The sequence below is a fragment of the Salmo salar genome, chromosome ssa10 (genome assembly GCF_905237065.1).
Source record: "Salmo salar chromosome ssa10, Ssal_v3.1, whole genome shotgun sequence".
In the NCBI taxonomy this organism is placed as follows: domain Eukaryota; kingdom Metazoa; phylum Chordata; class Actinopteri; order Salmoniformes; family Salmonidae; genus Salmo; species Salmo salar.
The window spans coordinates 118,416,181-118,438,254 of NC_059451.1; the positions used below are offsets into that span (position 1 = coordinate 118,416,181).

The 22,074-nt window shown below is 42.6% G+C and overlaps 1 protein-coding gene across 2 annotated transcripts; it reads left to right on the forward strand.

Moving 5' to 3' along the window:
- The first annotated feature begins 1,272 nt into the window (after positions 1-1,272).
- LOC106561702 (G-protein coupled receptor 22) lies at positions 1,273-20,919 on the forward strand. Of its 2 annotated transcripts, XM_014125912.2 has the most exons (5): positions 1,273-2,013; positions 9,780-10,008; positions 17,479-17,614; positions 17,831-18,859; positions 19,335-20,919. In XM_014125912.2, the coding sequence occupies exons 3-5, from the start codon at positions 17,483-17,485 to the stop codon at positions 19,512-19,514; spliced, it is 1,341 nt and encodes a 446-aa protein (XP_013981387.1). In that variant the 5' UTR covers positions 1,273-2,013; positions 9,780-10,008; positions 17,479-17,482; the 3' UTR covers positions 19,515-20,919. The 2 variants fall into 2 exon arrangements, with proteins under 2 accessions (XP_013981387.1, XP_013981390.1); XM_014125915.2 differs by lacking the exons at positions 1,273-2,013; positions 9,780-10,008 and adding an exon at positions 11,454-12,169.
- Positions 20,920-22,074: the final 1,155 nt, after the last annotated feature.

The following is a 22,074-nucleotide window of genomic DNA, read 5'->3' on the forward strand; positions in this document are numbered from 1 at the left end:
CTGACGGAACGTCCCTAGGCAATGAGGGTAGGCAATAAAACATTTTGCCAAGCTAACCATCAACACAGGGCTCCTCAGGGGTGTATGCTAAGTCCCCTACAGTACTCCCTGTTCACCCACGACTGTCTAGCCTCTCACAACTCATCAAGTTTGCTGATGACACGACGGTGGTAGGAATGATCACCGATGACGAATAGGCAGCCTATAGGGAGGAGGTCAGTGTGATGCCCCCCCCCCATTTTTTATATTTTTATTGTCACATACATAGGATAGGTGCAGTAAAATGTGTCAGTTTTACAGGGCCAGCCATAGTAGTTCAGTGCATCAGGAATAAACAAGGGTTAAGTGCCTTCATCAAGGGCACATTGAGAGATTTTCTTTCATCTTGTCGGCTCGTGTATTCAAATCAGCAAATTTTCATTTACCGGCCCAACACTCTAAGCGCTAGGCTACCTGCCACCCTTAAAAACAACCACTCCCTCAACGTCAGCAAGACAAAGGAGCTGATTGTGGACTTCAGGAAACGGAGGGCCGAGCAAGCTCACATCCACGTCAATGGAGCTGTAGTGGAGTGGGTCGAGAGCTTCAAGTTCCTCGTGTCCACATTACTAAGGAATTAACATGGTCCACACAGTACTGTTTACTATCTACATACTGTATCTACCTCAATTACCTTGTACCCCTGCACATCGACTTGTATATTGGTTGTATATACGTTCTCTTTACTCATTGTGTATATATTATTACATGTATTACTACGTATTTTACTTTTCTATTATTTCTTTATTTTCCAACTATCTGCATTGTTTAATCACTGTTAGTCCACACCTGCTGTTTACAAAGCATGTGACGAATACAATTAGATTTAGATTTGTACATACCTAACGGTACAAACTGCCTTTTTAATAGACTACCCCATCCCAGAGCATGTCAGGGCCGCTCTGAGAGGAGAAAGGACGGGACCATAACAAAAGGAAGCGGCTCCCCCTCCAGGCAGGAAAGGGTTAAGCCTATTATAGAAGACCCATCAGGGGAGGGGGAACACTGCAAAGCTCTGCAGTGGATAGAGAGGGGGGGAAGAAGGAGAGAGAGATAGAGAGAGGGGGGACCAGTGCAGAGAGAGAGGAGCAGAGAGAGAGAGAGAGAGAGAGAGAGAGAGAGAGACAGAGAGAGGAGCAGAGAGAGAGAGAGAGAGAGAGACAGAGAGAGAGGAGCAGAGACAGAGAGAGAGAGAGAGAGAGAGACAGAGAGAGAGGAGCAGAGACAGAGAGAGAGAGAGAGAGAGAGAGAGAGAGAGAGAGAGAGAGATACTAGGAGCACGTCTGTTTTTACTCCACTCCACACAGTGAGGCTGGAGAGAGCTCATGCCACAGAGTTGATGAGGTGGATAGCTGCTTGTTCACACCACACCGTGTGTACAGAGATAAAGAGAGGAGGAAGACAAGCGAGAGCACAGGAAAATAAAGCAGCAGGATTTTTTCTGTGGTTATTTTTTCTCTGCTGTCAAGAGAGACAGACAGACACGGGACGAGAGGAAAAGCAGTCTTTTAGAAAACCCTTACTGCATGGGACACCTACCTCGTTCTGATCCTGGGTTTACTTCTGCCTGGAAGTGAGGAGAAGTCATTTGTTGGAATCTAGGAGCTCAGGTGCTTTGGAGCTTGTAGGATTTCTATAGTACTGGACCAAGACTACAGTACTGGACCAAGATTACAGTACTGGACCAAGACTACAGTACTGAACCAAGACTACAGTACTGAACCAAGATTACAGTACTGGACCAAGACTACAGTACTGAACCAAGATTACAGTACTGGACCAAGACTACTGCTCTGAACCAAGACTACAGTACTGGACCAAGACTACTGCTCTGAACCAAGACTACCGTACTGAACCAAGACTACAGTACTGAGCCAAGACTACAGTACTGAGCCAAGACTACAGTACTAGATCAAGACGGGACAGTATGGGCAGTGGAGCAGCTCAGTAGCGTCTGTTTGTTTACTCAGGCTGGTGAGTAAGCTTTTGTTTCTGTTTTGATGGGACAGGGCACTAGTCAACAGTTCCATCTAAGGTGTGCTGCAGGATGGTGCTTTTGATAGCTTGGGTAATTCGATACCAAATACCTCTCTAACACTAAGAAAATATTGACAACTAGCAGGTGTTTTAATTGTGAATTGCCTACACACATTATTGAATTACACACATAAATAAGAGTCTCCCACAGTAAGAGTCTCCCACTGTAAGAGTCTCCCACTGTAAGAGTCTCCCACAGTAAGAGTCTCCCACTGTAAGAGTCTCCCACTGTAAGAGTCTCCCACTGTAAGAGTCTCCCACTGTAAGAGTCTCCCACTGTAAAAGTCTCCCACTGTAAGAGTCTCCCACAGTAAGAGTCTCCCACTGTAAGAGTCTCCCACTGTAAGAGTCTCCCACTGTAAGAGTCTCCCACTGTAAGAGTCTCCCACTGTAAGAGTCTCCCACTGTAAGAGTCTCCCACTGTAAGAGTCTCCCACTGTAAGAGTCTCCTACTGTAAGAGTCTCCCACTGTAAGAGTCTCCCACTGTAAGAGTCTCCCACAGTAAGAGTCTCCTACTGTAAGAGTCTCCCACTGTACGAGTCTCCTACTGTAAGAGTCTCCCACTGTAAGAGTCTCCCACTGTAAGAGTCTCCCACAGTAAGAGTCTCCTACTGTAAGAGTCTCCCACTGTACGAGTCTCCCACTGTAAGAGTCTCCCACTGTAAGAGTCTCCTACTGTAAGAGTCTCCCACTGTAAGAGTCTCCCACTGTAAGAGTCTCCCACAGTAAGAGTCTCCTACTGTAAGAGTCTCCCACTGTAAGAGTCTCCCACTGTAAGAGTCTCCCACAGTAAGAGTCTCCTACTGTAAGAGTCTCCCACAGTAAGAGTCTCCCACTGTAAGAGTCTCCCACTGTAAGAGTCTCCCACTGTAAGAGTCTCCTACTGTAAGAGTCTCCCACTGTAAGAGTCTCCCACTGTAAGAGTCTCCCACAGTAAGAGTCTCCCACAGTAAGAGTCTCCCACAGTAAGAGTCTCCCACAGTAAGATTCTCCCACAGTAAGAGTCTCCCACAGTAAGAGTCTCCCACTGTAAGAGTCTCCCACAGTAAGATTCTCCCACAGTAAGAGTCTCCCACAGTAAGAGTCTCCCACTGTAAGAGTCTCCCATTTCTAAAATGTTTTTAGCATGTAGTTGACAGTTTATTCACTCTCAAACTCTCTACAATTTCTAAAAGATCCAAGATGTTTTTGAATTTCTATGATGTTTTTTTTTGCAAGTGTGTTTGCCTGTTGGCAGCCCTACTGCTCTTCCAATATTGACACAAGACAGTATTTCAAATGTTGGACACCATCAAAACACTGCAGGATCAATACACTACACTGCAGGATCAATACACTACACTGCAGGATCAATACACTACACTTCTATCTTTACTGAAGCAGTTATCTATAATGTTTTACTTGTCTAATGTCTACTCATAGTCGTGACCAAAAATATTGGCACCCTTGCACATTTTCAATTAACTCACAATTTTCCCTAAAAGTAAGTTGAAATTGGCCAAAGTATTTAGTGTCCATAATTCTTTATTTGACTGTTAATACTACAGAACCTTTGTTTTTGATTCAGAACTTAATATATCAATGTAAGTCAGAAAATAAACAGAAATGGCATTGACAAAATGATTGAAACCCTAGACCTCAATATTTGGTAGCACAGCCATTGATCAAAATAACTGCAATCAAGCGCTTCCTTTAACCATCAATGAGCTTCCTGCACCTCTGTACTGGCAGTTTGGCCCACTCCTCTTGTGCAAACTGCTCCAGTTCTCCCAGATTAGAAGGTTGCTTTCTCCTAACTGCTGTTTTCAGATCTCTCCACAAGTTTTCAATGAGATTTAGATCTGGACTCATTGTTGGCCACTTCAGAACAGTCCAGCGTTTTGTCGTGAACCATTCCAGGGTGCTTTTTGAAGGCTGTTTGGGATCATTGTCCTGCTGGAAGATACATGACCTTCGACTGAGACAAAGCTTTCTGACACTGGGTCCGACATTGCGCTCCAAAATGCATTGGTATTCTCCTGATTTCATGATGCCACGTACACGTTCAAGGCACCCAGGGTCAGAGGCAGCAAAGCAACCCCATCACTGAACCTCCTCCATGTTTGACTGAAGGGAAGGTGTTATTTTCTTTGAAGGCTTCATTTTGTTTTCTGTAACCATAGAGATGGTGCGCTTTACCAAAAAGCTCTAATTGGGTCTCATATGTCCACAGGACACTCTCCCAGAAGGATATTGGTCTTATTGCCATCTTGGGATTTCTACTTTGTGCGGTACTAGGAGTTATATATTGGGGCTTAACAATTTTACTGTTACTATTGGGACTTAAAAGGGTTACTGTTACTACTGGGGCTTAACAATATTACTCTTACTACTGGGGCTTAACAATATTACTGTTACTATTGGGGCTTAACAATATTACTGTTACTATTGGGGCTTAACAATATTACTCTTACTACTGGGGCTTAACAATATTACTGTTACTATTGGGGCTTAACAATATTACTCTTACTACTGGGGCTTAACAATATTACTGTTACTACTGGGGCTTAACAATATTACTGTTACTACTGGGGCTTAACAATATTACTGTTACTACTGGGGCTTAACAATATTACTGTTACTATTGGGGCTTAACAATATTACTGTTACTACTGGGGCGTAACAATATTACTGTTACTACTGGGGCTTAACAATATTACTCTTACTACTGGGGCTTAACAAGGTTACTATTACTACTGGGGCTTAACAAGGTTACTATTACTACTGGGGCTTAACAATATTACTGTTACTACTGGGGCTTAACAATATTACTGTTACTACTGGGGCTTAACAATTTTACTGCTGCCACCATTGATACCAGTCATAACCTCATAATAATTCCCTTGAACCCTCAGCCTTCATAATGCTCCCTATATCCAGTTATTAGTGTATCATAACTTAAATTACATTATAAACAGACGTAGATAATTTTAAGTTTGCCCTATGATGGATCTCACAGCTACAGGCAATGAGTCAAACAACTGAATAGAAGGAAGCACAAGTTGGGAAAGGGTGTGTGTGTGTGTGTGTGTGTGTGTGTGTGTGTGTGTGTGTGTGTGTGTGTGTGTGTGTGTGTGTGTGTGTGTGTGTGTGTGTGTGCGCATATGCTTGTGTGTGTGTGTGTGTGTGTGTGTGTGTGTGTGTGTGTGTGTGTGTGTGTGTGTGTGTGTGTGCGCATATGCTTGTGTGTGTGTGTGTGTGTGTGTGTGTGTGTGTGTGTGTGTGTGTGTGTGTGTGTGTGCGAGTGCGTTTGTGTGTGAGTGTGTGCATCTGTGTGTTTGTGTGTTTGTGTGAGTGTGTTTGTTTGTGTGAGTGTGTGTGTGTGAGTGTGTGAGTTTGTGTGTGTATGTGTGTTACTACGGTAACGGCTACATTATGGTAACTATGGTAAAGGATACATTATGGTAACTATGGTAAGGGCTACATTATGGTAACTATGGTAAGGGATACATTATGGTAACTATGGTAAGGGCTACATTATGGTAACTATGGTAAGGGCTACATTATGGTAACTATGGTAAGGGTTCATTATGGTAACTATGGTAAGGGATCATTATGGTAACTATGGTAAGGGATACATTATGGTAACTATGGTAAGGGATACATTATGGTAACTATGGTAAGGGCTCATTATGGTAACTATGGTAAGGGCTACATTATGGTAACTATGGTAAGGGCTACATTATGGTAACTATGGTAAGGGCTACATTATGGTAACTATGGTAAGTGCTACATTATGGTAACTATGGTAAGGGATACATTATGGTAACTATGGTAAGGGCTACATTATGGTAACTATGGTAAGGGATACATTATGGTAACTATGGTAAGGGCTACATTATGGTAACTATGGTAAGGGCTACATTATGGTAACTATTGTAAGGGCTACATTATGGTAACTATGGTAAGGGATACATTATGGTAACTATGGTAAGGGATACATTATGGTAACTATGGTAAGGGCTACATTATGGTAACTATGGTAAGGGCTACATTATGGTAACTATGGTAAGGGGTACATTATGGTGATTATGGTAAGGGATACATTATGGTAACTATGGTAAGGGATACATTATGGTGATTATGGTAAGGGATACATTATGGTAACTATGGTAAGGGCTACATTATGGTAACTATGGTAAGGGATACATTATGGTAACTATGGTAAGGGCTACATTATGGTAACTATGGTAAGGGCTACATTATGGTAACTATGGTAAGGGGTACATTATGGTGATTATGGTAAGGGATACATTATGGTAACTATGGTAAGGGCTACATTATGGTAACTATGGTAAGGGCTACATTATGGTAACTATGGTAAGGGATACATTTGGTAACTACGGTAACGGCTACATTATGGTAACTATGGTAAGGGCTACATTATGGTAACTATGGTAAGGGCTACATTATGGTAACTATGGTAAGGGATACATTTGGTAACTACGGTAACGGCTACATTATGGTAACTATGGTAAGGGATCATTATGGTAACTATGGTAAGGGCTCATTATGGTAACTATGGTAAGGGATCATTATGGTAACTATGGTAAGGGCTACATTATGGTAACTATGGTAAAGGATACATTATGGTAACTATGCTAAGGGCTCATTATGGTAACTATGGTGAGGGCTACATTATGGTAACTATGGTAAGGGATACATTATGGTGATTATGGTAAGTGATACATTATGGTAACTATGGTAAGGGCTACATTATGGTAACTATGGTAAGGGCTACATTATGGTAACTATGGTAAGAGCTACATTATGGTAACTATGGTAAGGGCTACATTATGGTAACTATGGTAAGGGCAGAATTATGGTAACTATGGTAAGGGCTACATTATGGTAACTATGGTAAGGGCAGAATTATGGTAACTATGGTAAGGGCTACATTATGGTAACTATGGTAAGGGCTACATTATGGTAACTATGGTAAGGGCAGAATTATGGTAACTATGGTAAGGGCTACATTATGGTAACTATGGTAAGAGATACATTATGGTAACTATGGTAAAGGATACATTATGGTAACTATGGTAAGGGCAGAATTATGGTAACTATGGTAAGGGATACATTATGGTAACTATGGTAAGGGCTACATTATGGTAACTATGGTAAGGGCTACATTATGGTAACTATGGTAAGGGCTACATTATGGTAACTATGGTAAGGGCAGAATTATGGTAACTATGGTAAGGGATACATTAGGGTAACTATGGTAAGGGCTACATTATGGTAACTATGGTAAGGGCTACATTATGGTAACTATGGTAAGGGCTACATTATGGTAACTATGCTAAGGGCTCATTATGGTAACTATGGTAAGGGATACATTATGGTAACTATGGTAAGGGATCATTATGGTAACTATGGTAAGGGCTACATTATGGTAACTATGGTAAGGGCTACATTATGGTAACTATGGTAAGGGCTACATTATGGTAACTATGGTAAGGGCTATATTATGGTAACTATGGTAAGGGCTACATTATGGTAACTATGGTAAGGGCTACATTATGGTAACTATGGTAAGGGCTACATTATGGTAACTATGGTAAGGGGTACATTATGGTGATTATGGTAAGGGATACATTATGGTAACTATGGTAAGGGATACATTATGGTGATTATGGTAAGGGATACATCATGGTAACTATGGTAAGGGCTACATTATGGTAACTATGGTAAGGGATACATTATGGTAACTATGGTAAGGGCTACATTATGGTAACTATGGTAAGGGCTACATTATGGTAACTATGGTAAGGGGTACATTATGGTGATTATGGTAAGGGATACATTATGGTAACTATGGTAAGGGATACATTATGGTGATTATGGTAAGGGATACATTATGGTAACTATGGTAAGGGCTACATTATGGTAACTATGGTAAGGGCTACATTATGGTAACTATGGTAAGGGATACATTTGGTAACTACGGTAACTGGCTACATTATGGTAACTATGGTAAGGGCTACATTATGGTAACTATGGTAAGGGCTACATTATGGTAACTATGGTAAGGGATACATTTGGTAACTACGGTAACGGCTACATTATGGTAACTATGGTAAGGGATCATTATGGTAACTATGGTAAGGGCTCATTATGGTAACTATGGTAAGGGATCATTATGGTAACTATGGTAAGGGCTACATTATGGTAACTATGGTAAAGGATACATTATGGTAACTATGGTAAGGGCTCATTATGGTAACTATGGTGAGGGATACATTATGGTAACTATGGTAAGGGCTTCATTATGGTAACTATGGTAAGGGATACATTATGGTAACTATGGTAAGGGCTTCATTATGGTAACTATGGTAAGGGATCATTATGGTAACTATGGTGAGGGCTACATTATGGTAACTATGGTAAGGGATACATTATGGTGATTATGGTAAGTGATACATTATGGTAACTATGGTAAGGGCTACATTATGGTAACTATGGTAAGGGCTACATTATGGTAACTATGGTAAGAGCTACATTATGGTAACTATGGTAAGGGCTACATTATGGTAACTATGGTAAGGGCAGAATTATGGTAACTATGGTAAGGGCTACATTATGGTAACTATGGTAAGGGCAGAATTATGGTAACTATGGTAAGGGCTACATTATGGTAACTATGGTAAGGGCTACATTATGGTAACTATGGTAAGGGCAGAATTATGGTAACTATGGTAAGGGCTACATTATGGTAACTATGGTAAGAGATACATTATGGTAACTATGGTAAAGGATACATTATGGTAACTATGGTAAGGGCAGAATTATGGTAACTATGGTAAGGGATACATTATGGTAACTATGGTAAGGGCTACATTATGGTAACTATGGTAAGGGCTACATTATGGTAACTATGGTAAGGGCTACATTATGGTAACTATGGTAAGGGCAGCATTATGGTAACTATGGTAAGGGATACATTAGGGTAACTATGGTAAGGGCTACATTATGGTAACTATGGTAAGGGATCATTATGGTAACTATTGTAAGGGATACATTATGGTAACTATGGTAAGGGATACATTATGGTAACTATGGTAAGGGCAGAATTATGGTAACTATGGTAAGGGCAGAATTATGGTAATTGAATCAAGGTATATTTTAATCAAAGGACATAGAGGGACATGAAAAGGCATCGGCAACAGGCTTGTAGCTGTGCTAGTGGGAGTCCCCAGGGAGGAAACATACCCTTGTGTTTATTTGGACTGACACACACATTCTCTCTCTCTCTCTCTCTCTCTCTCTCTCTCTCTCTCTCTCTCTCTCTCTCTCTCTCTCAAGTTAAGTTTAAGGGCTTTATTGGCATGGGAAACATATGTTAACATTGCCATAGCAAGTGAAATAGATAATAAACAAAAGTGAAATAAATAATACAAAATGAACAGTAAACACACAAACCTTCCAAAATAATATTATGTATATATATAGTGTTGTAGTTAAAGTACAAAAGGGGAAATAGATAAACATAAATATGGGTTGTATTTACATTGGTGTTTGTTCTTCACTGGTTGACCTTTTCTTGTGGCAACAGGTCACAAATCTTGCTGCTGTGATGGCACACTGTGGTATTTCACTCAATAGATATATGAATTTATCAAAATTGTTCCCACCTCATTTTGTCTCTCTCTCTCTCCTCCAGGACGGTGAGTAAGAGTGGGATGTGACTGAAGGACTGACTGTTGATGGTTTGGTCTGTGTGGTCGTCTCATACAATCTTGTATCGTCTTATCCAATCCCTGCCAAGGACTGTTATCTTCTTGACCAATCCCTGTCCAGGACAGTTATCCTCTTGACCAATCCCTGTCCAGGACTGTTATCCTCTGGACCAATCCATTTTGAGGAGTTTTATCCTGGTAAAAATCACAGAGGTGAGGCATCCTCTAATGGACTCACTGTCATCCCCTTCTTCATGACCACGACCTTCTACCTCTGAATCACACACACACACGCACACACACACACACACACACACACACACACACACACACACACACACACACACACACACACACACACACACACACACACACACACACAGGCACACACACACACGCACGCACGCACGCACACACACACACACACACACACATACACACACGCAGGCACACACACATACACCTGACAATCATACGATTACACATACAGCACCAAGGCAGAACTGAGCGATTTCCGCTAGACGGGCCAGCTGCAAAGTCTAAATTGGCTATATCATAAAAATTCCTGAAAACACAAATGTGCTTTTTGGTCTTAATTTAATGTGTTTGATGTTTAGGTATCAGGGTTAGCAGTGTAGTTAAGGTTAGGGTTACTTTTAAAATTGTATGATTTTGTGGTTGTGCCAGCTGGTGACAAACTCTGCAGAGATTCATGACAATAAATGCCAACCTGCCACTAATACACAAATACACAAATAAATTACACAAATATGGGAATGTATGTTTTTGATTGGCTGAAAACCATCCACTGTTTGGAGGAACATCTGAATTGGACGAACATCTGAAATGCAGGAACATCTGAAATGGAGGAACATAGGATTTTTTTAGTGATTTTTTAGTGATTAGGCTGGACTAAACAATTGGACTAAACGAGTTACTGTATATCTTCTTCAACCAAGGATTTGGATTCCAGTCTACCATTGAATTCTACAGTCTACAGTTGGATTCTATAGTCTACCGCTGGATTCTACAGTCTACCGTTGGATTCTACAGTCTACAGTTGGATTCTACAGTCTACCGTTGGATTCTATAGTCTACCGTTGGATTCTACAGTCTACCGTTGGATTCTACAGTCTACAGTTGGATTCTATAGTCTACCGTTGGATTCTACAGTCTACCATTGAATTCTACAGTCTACAGTTGGATTCTACAGTCTACCGTTGGATTCTACAGTCTACCGTTGGATTCTACAGTCTACCATTGGATTCTACAGTCTACAGTTGGATTCCAGTCTACAGTTGGATTCTACAGTCTACAGTTGGATTCTAAAAGATTTGTAAAGTCAGTTGCATTAAATTATTTTGACTTTATAGGCCGGCATTCAGTGAATTCAGACCCACTGTAGAGGAAGAGGAAGCATCATTGTCTTGTTATTTTGTGCGGCGGCCTCTGTAGTAGTGGCTGTGGCTTCTGCCACGCATGGGAATAATACCGTGGGTTCAGGAAAGGGAGATCCAGAGGCTCCGAGAGTTTATCTGTGATCTATCCATCCATCACAAAAACAACGCTATAGAGATAGAGATAGAGTTTATTTCACTTGCTTTGCCAATGTATATTTCCCATGCCAATAAAGCCCCATTGAATTGAATAGAGAGAGAGAGAGAGAGAGAGAGAGAGAGAGAGAGAGAGAGAGATCCAGGTGTGTTCTCGTCCCTCCCTCTCTGCAGTACTGGACATCCTCGTCGTGATATTCTATAGACACCCAAATATTTTAAAGTCATTAACGACTGGATGAAGCCCCCAGCCAACTAGCAGTCCTGTCCAATCCGCCAGTCCAATAGTTGCTTACGTTGCATTTAGTGGTTCATTGGTGGAAGAGAGGAGCATTGCTGGTGGCAGGACAGAGAGGTGCTTCTCTGGCCTGGCAGCCTCCCTGGAAGCATAGCATTCTCGCTGGAGGCATAGCAGCCTCCCTGGAAGCATAGCAGCCTCACTGGAGGCATAGCAGCCTCACTGGAAGCATAGCAGCCTCACTGGAAGCATTAGCAGCCTCCTTGGAAGCATAGCAGCCTCCCTGGAAGCATAGCAGCCTCCCTGGAAGCATAGCAGCCTCCCTGGAAGCATAGCAGCCTCCCTGGAAGCATAGCAGCCTCCCTGGGTGGGGGAAGAGGAGAGGATCAGTATTAGTAGTAGACCCTTGTTCTCAGGACGATAGCTCAGAGAGTCTTGATTAGTAGGCTTAGAGAGGATCCTTCTTCTGTGGTGGTCTCATTGTGACGTTATACCTGAATCGGATGCCTGTCTGTGTGGGTCTAGCTGGGGAGCTACCTGACTACGGAGCCTTGCTGGGGCTCAGATAGAGCTGGAGAGAAGGGTGAGTAGACTCTGGGACTGGGGCTGCATGAGGTTGACAGCTCTCTGGACTGTATTGCTACTACTAACCCTCATCTTTCATGTAGACCAGCTACAGCATTGTAGTATTAAATCAATGTAGATTTGTAAAAAAGTTAGACTGTTCCAACATTGGTGGGCATTTTAATTTGGAACTGTATACGAACAGTACACAAGAACGAACAGACATGTCGATGTATTATATAATGTTCAGCGGGGACAACATTGTCAATAAATCAATGCATAATGACGCCCTCTGTCACGGCCGTCGTAGTGGGTAGACCAAAATGCAGCGGGTAAGTGAATGCTCATATTTCCTTTATTGAGAACACGACAAAAAACCAAAAAACGAACGACAGCTAAACAGTTCCGCATGCTAACCATAGCAGTGCAAAAACAACTTCCCACAAAAGACAGGTGGAAAAAGGGCTTCCTAAGTATAACTCCCAATCAGCAACAACGATGTACAGCTGTTCCTGATTGAGAGCCATACCAGGCCAACACAAAGAAATACACAACATAGAAAGAACATAGAAATACAAAACATAGAACAATACCCAAAAACCCCAGACAACACAAAAAAAAACACACCCCTGCCACGCCCTGTCCAAACTACAATAACAAATAACCCCTTATACTGGTCAGGACGTGACACCCTCTGATTAGAATTCACATAACAACTCAACGTGTTAATGAGAATTATCCAATAATGTTGTGTATTAACCTACTGTTGACTGGTGAATTACAACCCCCAGTAGCCCCCGTTGGGACCCTGGAGGTCGCCCCCTATAGAATTATGAATTAGAATACTAGAAGGGACATGAACCTTCTTATGATGGGATAAAAGGTCAGACATTTTGGTCAGGGAGTTGGTCGACCATGATTTGCCAGTGCTGTGATAAGATATTGTGTAAAACAATGAATGTGAAGAATTTCCCTGCATTGTATGTTTGATAGCTAGCTAGCCAGTCAGTTTTAAAATAATGATCCCATACATTTTTCAAATGAACTGCCAATATGCCAACATTCCATTCAAACAGTCAATACACTGGCTCTAATCTGTAGATGATAGACAAGTTGTAAACGCAACAAGTACTGATATTGTATCATATACTGGCTCCTGAGTGGTGCAGCGGTCAACGGCACTTCACCTCAGTGCTAGAGGCGTCACTACAGACCCTGGTTCGACCCCAGAACTAAGGATAACTTCACCGGAACTAAGCGGCCCAGCCCGAACCATGAAAAACAGCCCCAGACCATTATTCCTCCTCCACCAAACTTTACAGTTGGCAACATGTATTGGGGCAGGTAGCGTCCTCCTGGCATCCGCCAAACCCAGATTCATCCGCCGGACTGCCAGATAGTGAAACGTGATTCATCACTCCAGAGAATTAATTTCCACTCTCCCAGAGTCCAATGGCGGCGAGATTTATGCCACTCCAGCCGACACTTGGGAAGGCGCACGGTGATTTAGGCTTGTGTACGGCTCCTCGGCCATGGAAACCCATTTCATGAAGCTCCCGACTAACGTTTTTTGAGCTGACGTTGCTTCCAGAGGCAGTTTGGAACTCGGTAAAGAATGTTCTAACCGAGGACAGACAATTTTTATGTGCTACGCGCTTCAGTGCTCGGCGGTCCCATTCTGAGCTTATATGGCCTACCACTTCGCAGCTGAGCCGTTGTTGCTCCTAGACGTTTCCACGTCACGATGACAGCACTTACAGTTGACCTGGGCAGCTCTAGCAGTGCAGAATTTTTACAAACTACTTGTTGAAAAGGTGCCATCCTATGACAGTGCCACGTTGAAAGTCACCAAGCTCTTCAGTAAGCATTCTACTGCCAATTTTTGTCTATGGATATTGCATGGCCTTGTGCTCGATTTTATACACCTGTCTGCAACGGGTGTGGCTGAAATAGCCAAAGTCACTAATCTGAAGGGGTGTCCACATACTTTTGTATATATAGTGTATATTTTAGAGGCTATTTATACCGAAAATTGGTATAAAACCATTTTACATTTTTCACATTTAAAATTTGTCATTCAGCAGATGCTCTTATCCAGAGCGACTTAGTTAGTGTATTCATCTTAAGATATCTAGTTGGGACAACCACATATCACAGATACGAAAGTACATTTTCTTCAATAAGGTAGCTGTCAGTCAGAGCTAAAAGGGGGAGGGGTGGTCAGTTTTTATTTTTATTTTTATATTTATGATTATGTGACTATTTTATGTTGACAATAATTCTATTACACATAATTCTCAGACTGCCGTAAGCCACTGCTGCTGCTATTACCACTTCCCCTGCTGTTGCTATTGTGAAGTCTCTGAAAATAAAATAGCTTTTTCTGCCTGGTGCTCCAGGCTTTATCTTTCAGAACCTGAAGTTGGATTGAGCCTGAAGCAGCAGAAAAACAGAATTACTATTATGTCCACATCCTTAAATTTCACCCTATTCCCTGTGTAGTGCATTACCCCATAGGGGTGTCACAATCTAGACAGCCTTGACATCAGTAGAATAGACTGTAGTTGCTTGCCTCTGTAGCTCAGTTAGTAGAGCATGGTCCTCTGTAGACCAGTTGGTAGAACATGGTCCTCTGTAGACCAGTTGGTAGAGCATGGTCCTCTGTAGACCAGTTGGTAGAGCATGGTCCTCTGTAGACCAGTTAGTAGAGCACGGTCCTCTGTAGACCAGTTGGTAGAGCATGGTCCTCTGTAGACCAGTTGGTAGAGCATGGTCCTCTGTAACGACTTGGTAGAGCATGGTCCTCTGTAGACCAGTTGGTAGAGCATGGTCCTCTGTAGCTCAGTTAGTAGAACATGGTCCTCTGTAACGACTTGGTAGAGCATGGTCCTCTGTAGACCAGTTGGTAGAGCATGGTCCTCTGTAGACCAGTTGGTAGAGCATGGTCCTCTGTAGACCAGTTGGTAGAGCATGGTCCTCTGTAGACCAGTTAGTAGAGCATGGTCCTCTGTAGACCAGTTAGTAGAGCATGGTCCTCTGTAGACCAGTTAGTAGAGCATGGTCCTCTGTAGACCAGTTGGTAGAGCATGGTCCTCTGTAACGACTTGGTAGAGCATGGTCCTCTGTAGACCAGTTAGTAGAACATGGTCCTCTGTAGACCAGTTGGTAGAACATGGTCCTCTGTAGACCAGTTGGTAGAACATGGTCCTCTGTAGACCAGTTGGTAGAGCATGGTCCTCTGTAGACCAGTTGGTAGAGCATGGTCCTCTGTAGACCAGTTGGTAGAGCATGGTCCTCTGTAGACCAGTTAGTAGAGCACGGTCCTATGTAGACCATTTGGTAGAGCATGGCGCTTGCAATGCCCTGATAGTTGATTCTCTTTCCGGGACTATGTTAAACATTTGCACATGGGCTCCCGAGTGGTGCAGCGGTCTAAGGTACTGCATCTTAGTGCTAAAGGTGTCACTACAGACCCTGGTTCGATTCCAGGCTGTATCACCACTGGCTGTGATTGGGAGCCCCATAGGGCAGCGCACAATTGGCCCAGCATCGTCCGGGTTTGGCCGGGGTAGGCCGTCACTGTAAATAAAAATGTGTTCTTAACTGACTTGCCTAGTTATATAAAGGTTAAATACAACATTTTAAAATGACTGTAAGTTGCTTTAAATAGAAGTGTTTGCTAAATGGAACACGTTCCTAATATTTAGTTGAACCCTGCCCCCTTTTGTCCTCAGAACAGCCACAATTCTTCGGCGAATGGACTCTACAAGGTGTCGAAGCGTTCCACAGGGACGCTAGCCTATGTTGACGCCAATGCTTCCCAAGTGTGTCAAGTTGACTGGATGTCCTTCGGGTGATGAACCATTCTTGATACACACGGGAAACTGTTGATTGTGAAAAACCAAGCAGCGTTGCAGTTCTTGACACAAACCGGTGTGCCTGCCACCTACTACCAGACCCTGTTCAAAGGCACCTAAATGTTTTATCTTAAAATCATCACCCTCTGAACGTCACACATACACAATCCATGTCTCAATTGTCTCAATGCTTAAAAATATTATTTCTTTATCCTTTAGAGTCGATTGCCTCACTGGTGCGTCAATCGAATTAACATAATACAAAAATCCCCATCAAACTCCATCAGTTTAAGTTTTTTGTTGTTGCATTGGATGCGTCTCAATCCACCACATCCGCCGATGTCGCACTTCCTCATCTGCGGTGAACCGTGACAGAGCTAGAGTGCTGTTTGTCACACCGTGAGACATCCCGAATGTCGGTCTTCACGTCTCCAGCGTTTGAAGGTATTTTTGTGCCTACCCAAAAAACAAGGGGTTACTAAGTATGTTGAAAAAATACAAACAATACTTCCTGAGCTTTCTTATGTCTTCTAGATTTAGGACAGCCACTTCAAAACATTATTCCTTATGAGATATTATTTCTTTTTTTGCCATTCATGAAAGTATTATTCAATGCGTTTCTCTGTGCTATAGTAGTAAAGGCCAAATTCAATATTTTATCAAATAATAATACATATTTTTTTAAATGTATACCTTAAGGTGTGCTAAAATTCCAAAACAAATAGAGAAATGACCCATAGTACGACCGTCTTAAAACAATTCTACATGTCAGCTTAGAACCTCCCCCTCCCTATACCAACGACTAACCTGTCTCCTCCCCTTCATCTACACTTAGTGGATATATCAAGTGACATCAATAAGGGATCCGAACTTTCACCTGGATTCACCTGGTCAGTCTATGTCATGGAAAGAGCAGGTGTTCTTAATGTTTTGTATACTCAGTATATTTCATTATCAATGCTCTGCACAATCTACAACAATATTCTGCATTTAAAATCTCTGGCACGCTCTCAGCATTTTAGTTTTTTCATTTAAACCCAGAAAATGTTTCCTTATTAATTGACAACTGGCAGTTTTACCACTGCAAGGATTTCACGCATAAAATTATTAATTCATTCTGTATCATAGGAACAATCTGATGTCCTAGTTGCAGGGAATCTGTGTTTGAGATTCAGATGAGCTTCTTTGAGGTGTAGCTTCTAATCAAACCCCCTACTGTCTCCTCCTTTCCTCACAAACACTCCCTCTTTCACTTTCTTTCTCCTTCTCTATATCCCACTCGTTCTCTCCTTCCCCTTTCCTCTCATTCTCTCTCTCCCTCTCTCTCTCTCTCTTCCTCTCTCTTCCTTTCTTCCTCTCTCTCTTCCTCTCTCTCTTCCTCTCTTTCTCTTCCTCTCTTCCTCTCTCTGTCTACATTTCTCCTTCTCTCTCTCTATCCCTCTCTCTCCCCCTCTCCCTCCCCTCCCTACAGGATAATGCATATCCTTCCCCCTCTGGAGAGAGAAGAAGGCACCATGAGCAACGTCACCGTCACCGACAACGCAGCCGAGCCCATCAGCAGAACCATGTCTCCAGCCACGCCCTACCCCTACCCCATCTCCTTCCAGGTACACCTACACTATATACTGTATGTCTGTCTGAAGTAGGTCATGTGATATGTGCTGTATTTACGTGATATTGGGATAGTTTACCAGACACCTGGAAGAAAATCATGATTATTGGAGAAATGTTTATTTAAAAAGCGTTTTAATAGTAATTCCTGTATTGTTGCCAGACAAATTCCCATACGGGACTATAAAGTATTCATTCATTAATTCATTCAGGTGTCCCTGACCGGCTTCCTGATGCTGGAGATCGTGCTGGGCCTGAGCTCCAACCTCACCGTGCTGGCCCTGTACTGCATGAAGTCCAACCTGATCTCCTCGGTCTCCAACATCGTCACCATGAACCTTCACGTCCTGGATGTGTTAGTGTGTGTCTGCTGTATCCCACTGACCATGGTGGTGTTGTTGTTGTCTCTCGAGGGGGATACAGCCTTGGTTTGTTGCTTCCACGAGGCCTGTGTGTCGTTCGCTAGTGTCGGCACGGCAGCCAACGTACTCGCCATTACCCTGGACCGGTACGACATCTCTGTGAAACCGGCGAATAGAGTCCTAACGATGGGCCGCGCCCTGGCTCTGCTGGCCACCATTTGGGTGCTGTCGTTCCTCAGTTTCCTGGTGCCTTTCATGGAGGTGGGGTTCTTTGCCCCAGGCCAGTCGGAGCTGAACCAGACTCTAGCGGATGTAGTCACAGTGGCCCACACCAACCAATACTACACAGAGTTAGGACTCTACTATCACCTACTGGTCCAGATCCCCATCTTCTTCTTCACTGCTGTTGTGATGCTCGTCACCTATTCCAAGATCCTCCAGGCGCTCAACATCCGCATTGGGACACGCTTTCACACAGCATCGCAGAAGAAGAAGGCCAGGAGGAAAAAACGTCCCTCCATGACGGCTATGACGTCACAGGCGATGGACGGGGCCACGGGCCCATCCGAGCCCAGCGGCCGCGCTCTCCCCCCGATGGGCATGCGGACCTCCGTCTCCCTCATCATTGCGTTGAGACGAGCGGTTAAACGCCACCGGGAGCGACGAGAACGCCAGAAACGAGTCTTCAGGATGTCGCTGCTCATCGTGTCGACCTTCCTGCTCTGCTGGACTCCCATAACCGTCCTCAACACGGTCATCTTGACCGTAGGCCCCAGCGACTTCACGGTCAAGCTGCGGTTGGGCTTCCTGGTCATGGCGTACGGGACGACCATCTTCCATCCGCTTCTCTACGCCTTCACCAGGCAGAAGTTCCAGAAGGTTTGCCCACCCACTTCTGCCACATACACACACAAAAGCATATACACGAACACATGCACACATGCACACGCACACTCCACACCACAGCCCAGTGTGTAGTGTGTGTATTTTGTCGTGTTTTTATTGTGTAATTGTTTCGTGTAGATATTGTTTATCTATTGGCTGGTGCAATCAAATGTCCCCTTTGCAGATTAATAAATGAATATCTTATTTGATCTTCTGGTATCTTATCTTCTGTTATCTTATCATATGCTGTCTTATCATCTGTTATCTTATCATATCTTCTGATATCTTATCGTATTTATCTTCTGTTATCTTATCTTCTGTTCTCTTATGTTATCTTATCATCTGTTTTCTTATCTTATCTTCTGATATCTTATCGTATTTATCTTCTGTTATCTTATCTTCTGTTCTCTTATGTTATCTTATCATCTGTTTTCTTATCTTATGTTATCTTATCTGATCTTATCGTAAGGTTCTGAAGAGTAAGATGAAGAAGAGGGTGGTGAGCATCATAGAGGCCGACCCGCTGCCCAACAACGCGGTCATAAGTAACTCCTGGATTGACCCCAAAAGGAACAAGAAGGTCACCATCAACGAGGACGCCGAGGCCAGGCAAAAATGTCTGCAGTCTTCAGAGGATGCTGTGGAATGACAGTGAATACTTAGCGACCTTGTCAAGAGGTCCGGATCTCAGGGGTTTGTCTGCATAGGAAAGTCTTGGGCTGGCCGCTTATGTTTTTTTTTCAGAATGTCCAAACGAATCATTTTCGGGATGGGAAAACGTTTTCAGTGTAAACTTAAATAACTTTAACCAGATATAAAGTATGTCGAAAAAGATAATAGACCTATATATTTTTTAACTAAGATTTTATTTGAGAACTAACAATCACCGAAATAAAAGCTAGACAGTCAGGGAGAATTTAAAATTACCAAAATGATGCGTTCAGCAGTATTTTTGTCATGGCATGAGGCCCTCATTGATTGTTATGATGTTCGAGTCACTCAGATAGCATAAGCCATGGCAGAATGTGTAGAATTGCTGGAAATGTGATGTAAAACTGCACATTTATCTCTGTCAAAATGCGTAAAATGGCCATGCCCCCCAGCCCCCCCACCCCCCACCATGCCCATCACCTAAGTCCCGTTTTGATCCAGGAAAAAAAACTGGATCTCTTGGTGTAATGGCTAAGGTGTTGGGTTGACAGTCGCTGGACCCAGGTTTAAGTCCTGGACAACGAGACCAGACAGAAATGTCTTCAGAGGATGCTGTGGAATGAATCATAGAATCTAGTCATTCTATTTCTGCTGAATGAATTCTAGTCATTCTATTTCTGTTGAATGAATGAACTACTTAAGGGCAAGACAACACAATAAGGAACGTTGACAGTGTGCAATAGATCACCTGATGGGTGTCGACGGATGGTGGTGATTCAACATGTAGGATTGTCGGAAAACTGAAAAGGAGGGCTGATGTTCTGTGGTCAGAGGAGATAGAAAGGCCAAACGCTGCTTTCAGCCGTTCATCGGCATGGTCTGTTTTGTCCTCTAGTGCAGTCTTTAAAACTCAAAGCAGAGGAGGCTGGTGGAGGGAGAAATTAGAGGACAGGTTCATTGTAATGGCTGACATTGAAAAAATGGAAGGGTATCAAACACATCAAACAAAATGACACCAGCCGCCACTGAAAGGACGAATTATTAGGTTCATCAGGTTGGGATAAAAACAAGGGAAACACATTCCAAAGCAGCAATGTAAATATACAGGTAGCTGCCAAGTTAAAGGAAACCCCAACATAAAGTGTCTTAATAGGTTGTTGGTCCACCACGAGCCAGTTCAGCTTCAATGCTCCTTGGCATAGATTCTACAAGTGTCTGAAACTCTATTGGAAGGATGCAACACCATTCTTCCACAAGAAATGCCATAGTTCTGTGTTTTGTTGACGGTGGTGGAAAATGCTGCTTCGGGCACCGCTCCAGAATCTCCCATAAATGTTCAGTTGGGTTGAGATCTGGGGACTGAAACGAACACGAGCACGCACACACACACGCACGCACGCACGCACGCACGCACGCACACACACACACACACACACACACACACACACACACACACACACACACACACACACACACACACACACACACACACACACACACACACACACACACACACACACAAACCCTTTAAATCCCTTATGCTCTTTGAGACCCCTCTTTCAAAGTCAATAAGTCATCTTTTCTTCTATCCCTGATGGCGGGCAACTCTGCATTTTTACACCTGACCCTAAGCATGATGGGATGCTAATTGCTTAATTAAATCAGGAAACACACCTGTGTGGAAGAACCTGGTTTCAATATGTTTGTCTCCCTCATTTCCTCAAGTTGTTCCTTTATTTTGGCAGTTACCTGTATGTGTATTTACTGTAAATGTACAAATACCAGAGATGGATAACTTATTACTATTTATTGAAAACAAAGTACATTAGAAGGTTCATAGATAAAAGCTGTAGATATTGCATGGCTTTTGGTAACTGTAGCAATATATATATATATATATATACATAGAGACATGTACAGTATATTAGGAATACATATTATATATAGAACAAGTAGGCATTGTATACATTGTATGTTTATAATAAATGTTGTGTTCACTTAATGTTTTTATTTGTCTACAGTAAATCCATCATTTAATTCAGGAAACTGAGAATGAGATCTCTTTAATAACAAGTGAGACATGTGTACAAGACAACAGCAAACATCACAAAATACAAATACAGTGCATTCAGAAAGTATTCATGACCCCTTGACTTAGTACACATTTTGTTACGTTACAGCCTTATTATAAAATGGATTAAATAAAATAAAATCCTCATCAATCTACACACAATACCCCATAATGAAAACAGGTTTTTAGACATTTTTGCTAATGTATTAAAAATAAAAAACAGAAGTCCCTTACATATTTACAGGATTCAGACACTTTGTTATGAGACTCAAAATTGAGCTCAGGTTCATCCTGTTTCCATTGATCATCCTTGAGATGTTTCTCCAACTTGATTGAAGTCCACTTGTGGTAAATTCAATTGATTGGACATGATTTGGAAAGGCACACACCTGTCTATATAAGGTCTCACATGTCCGTGCAAAAACCAAGCCATGAGGTCGAAGGAATTGTCCGTAGAGCTCCAAGACAGGATTGTGTCGAGGTACAG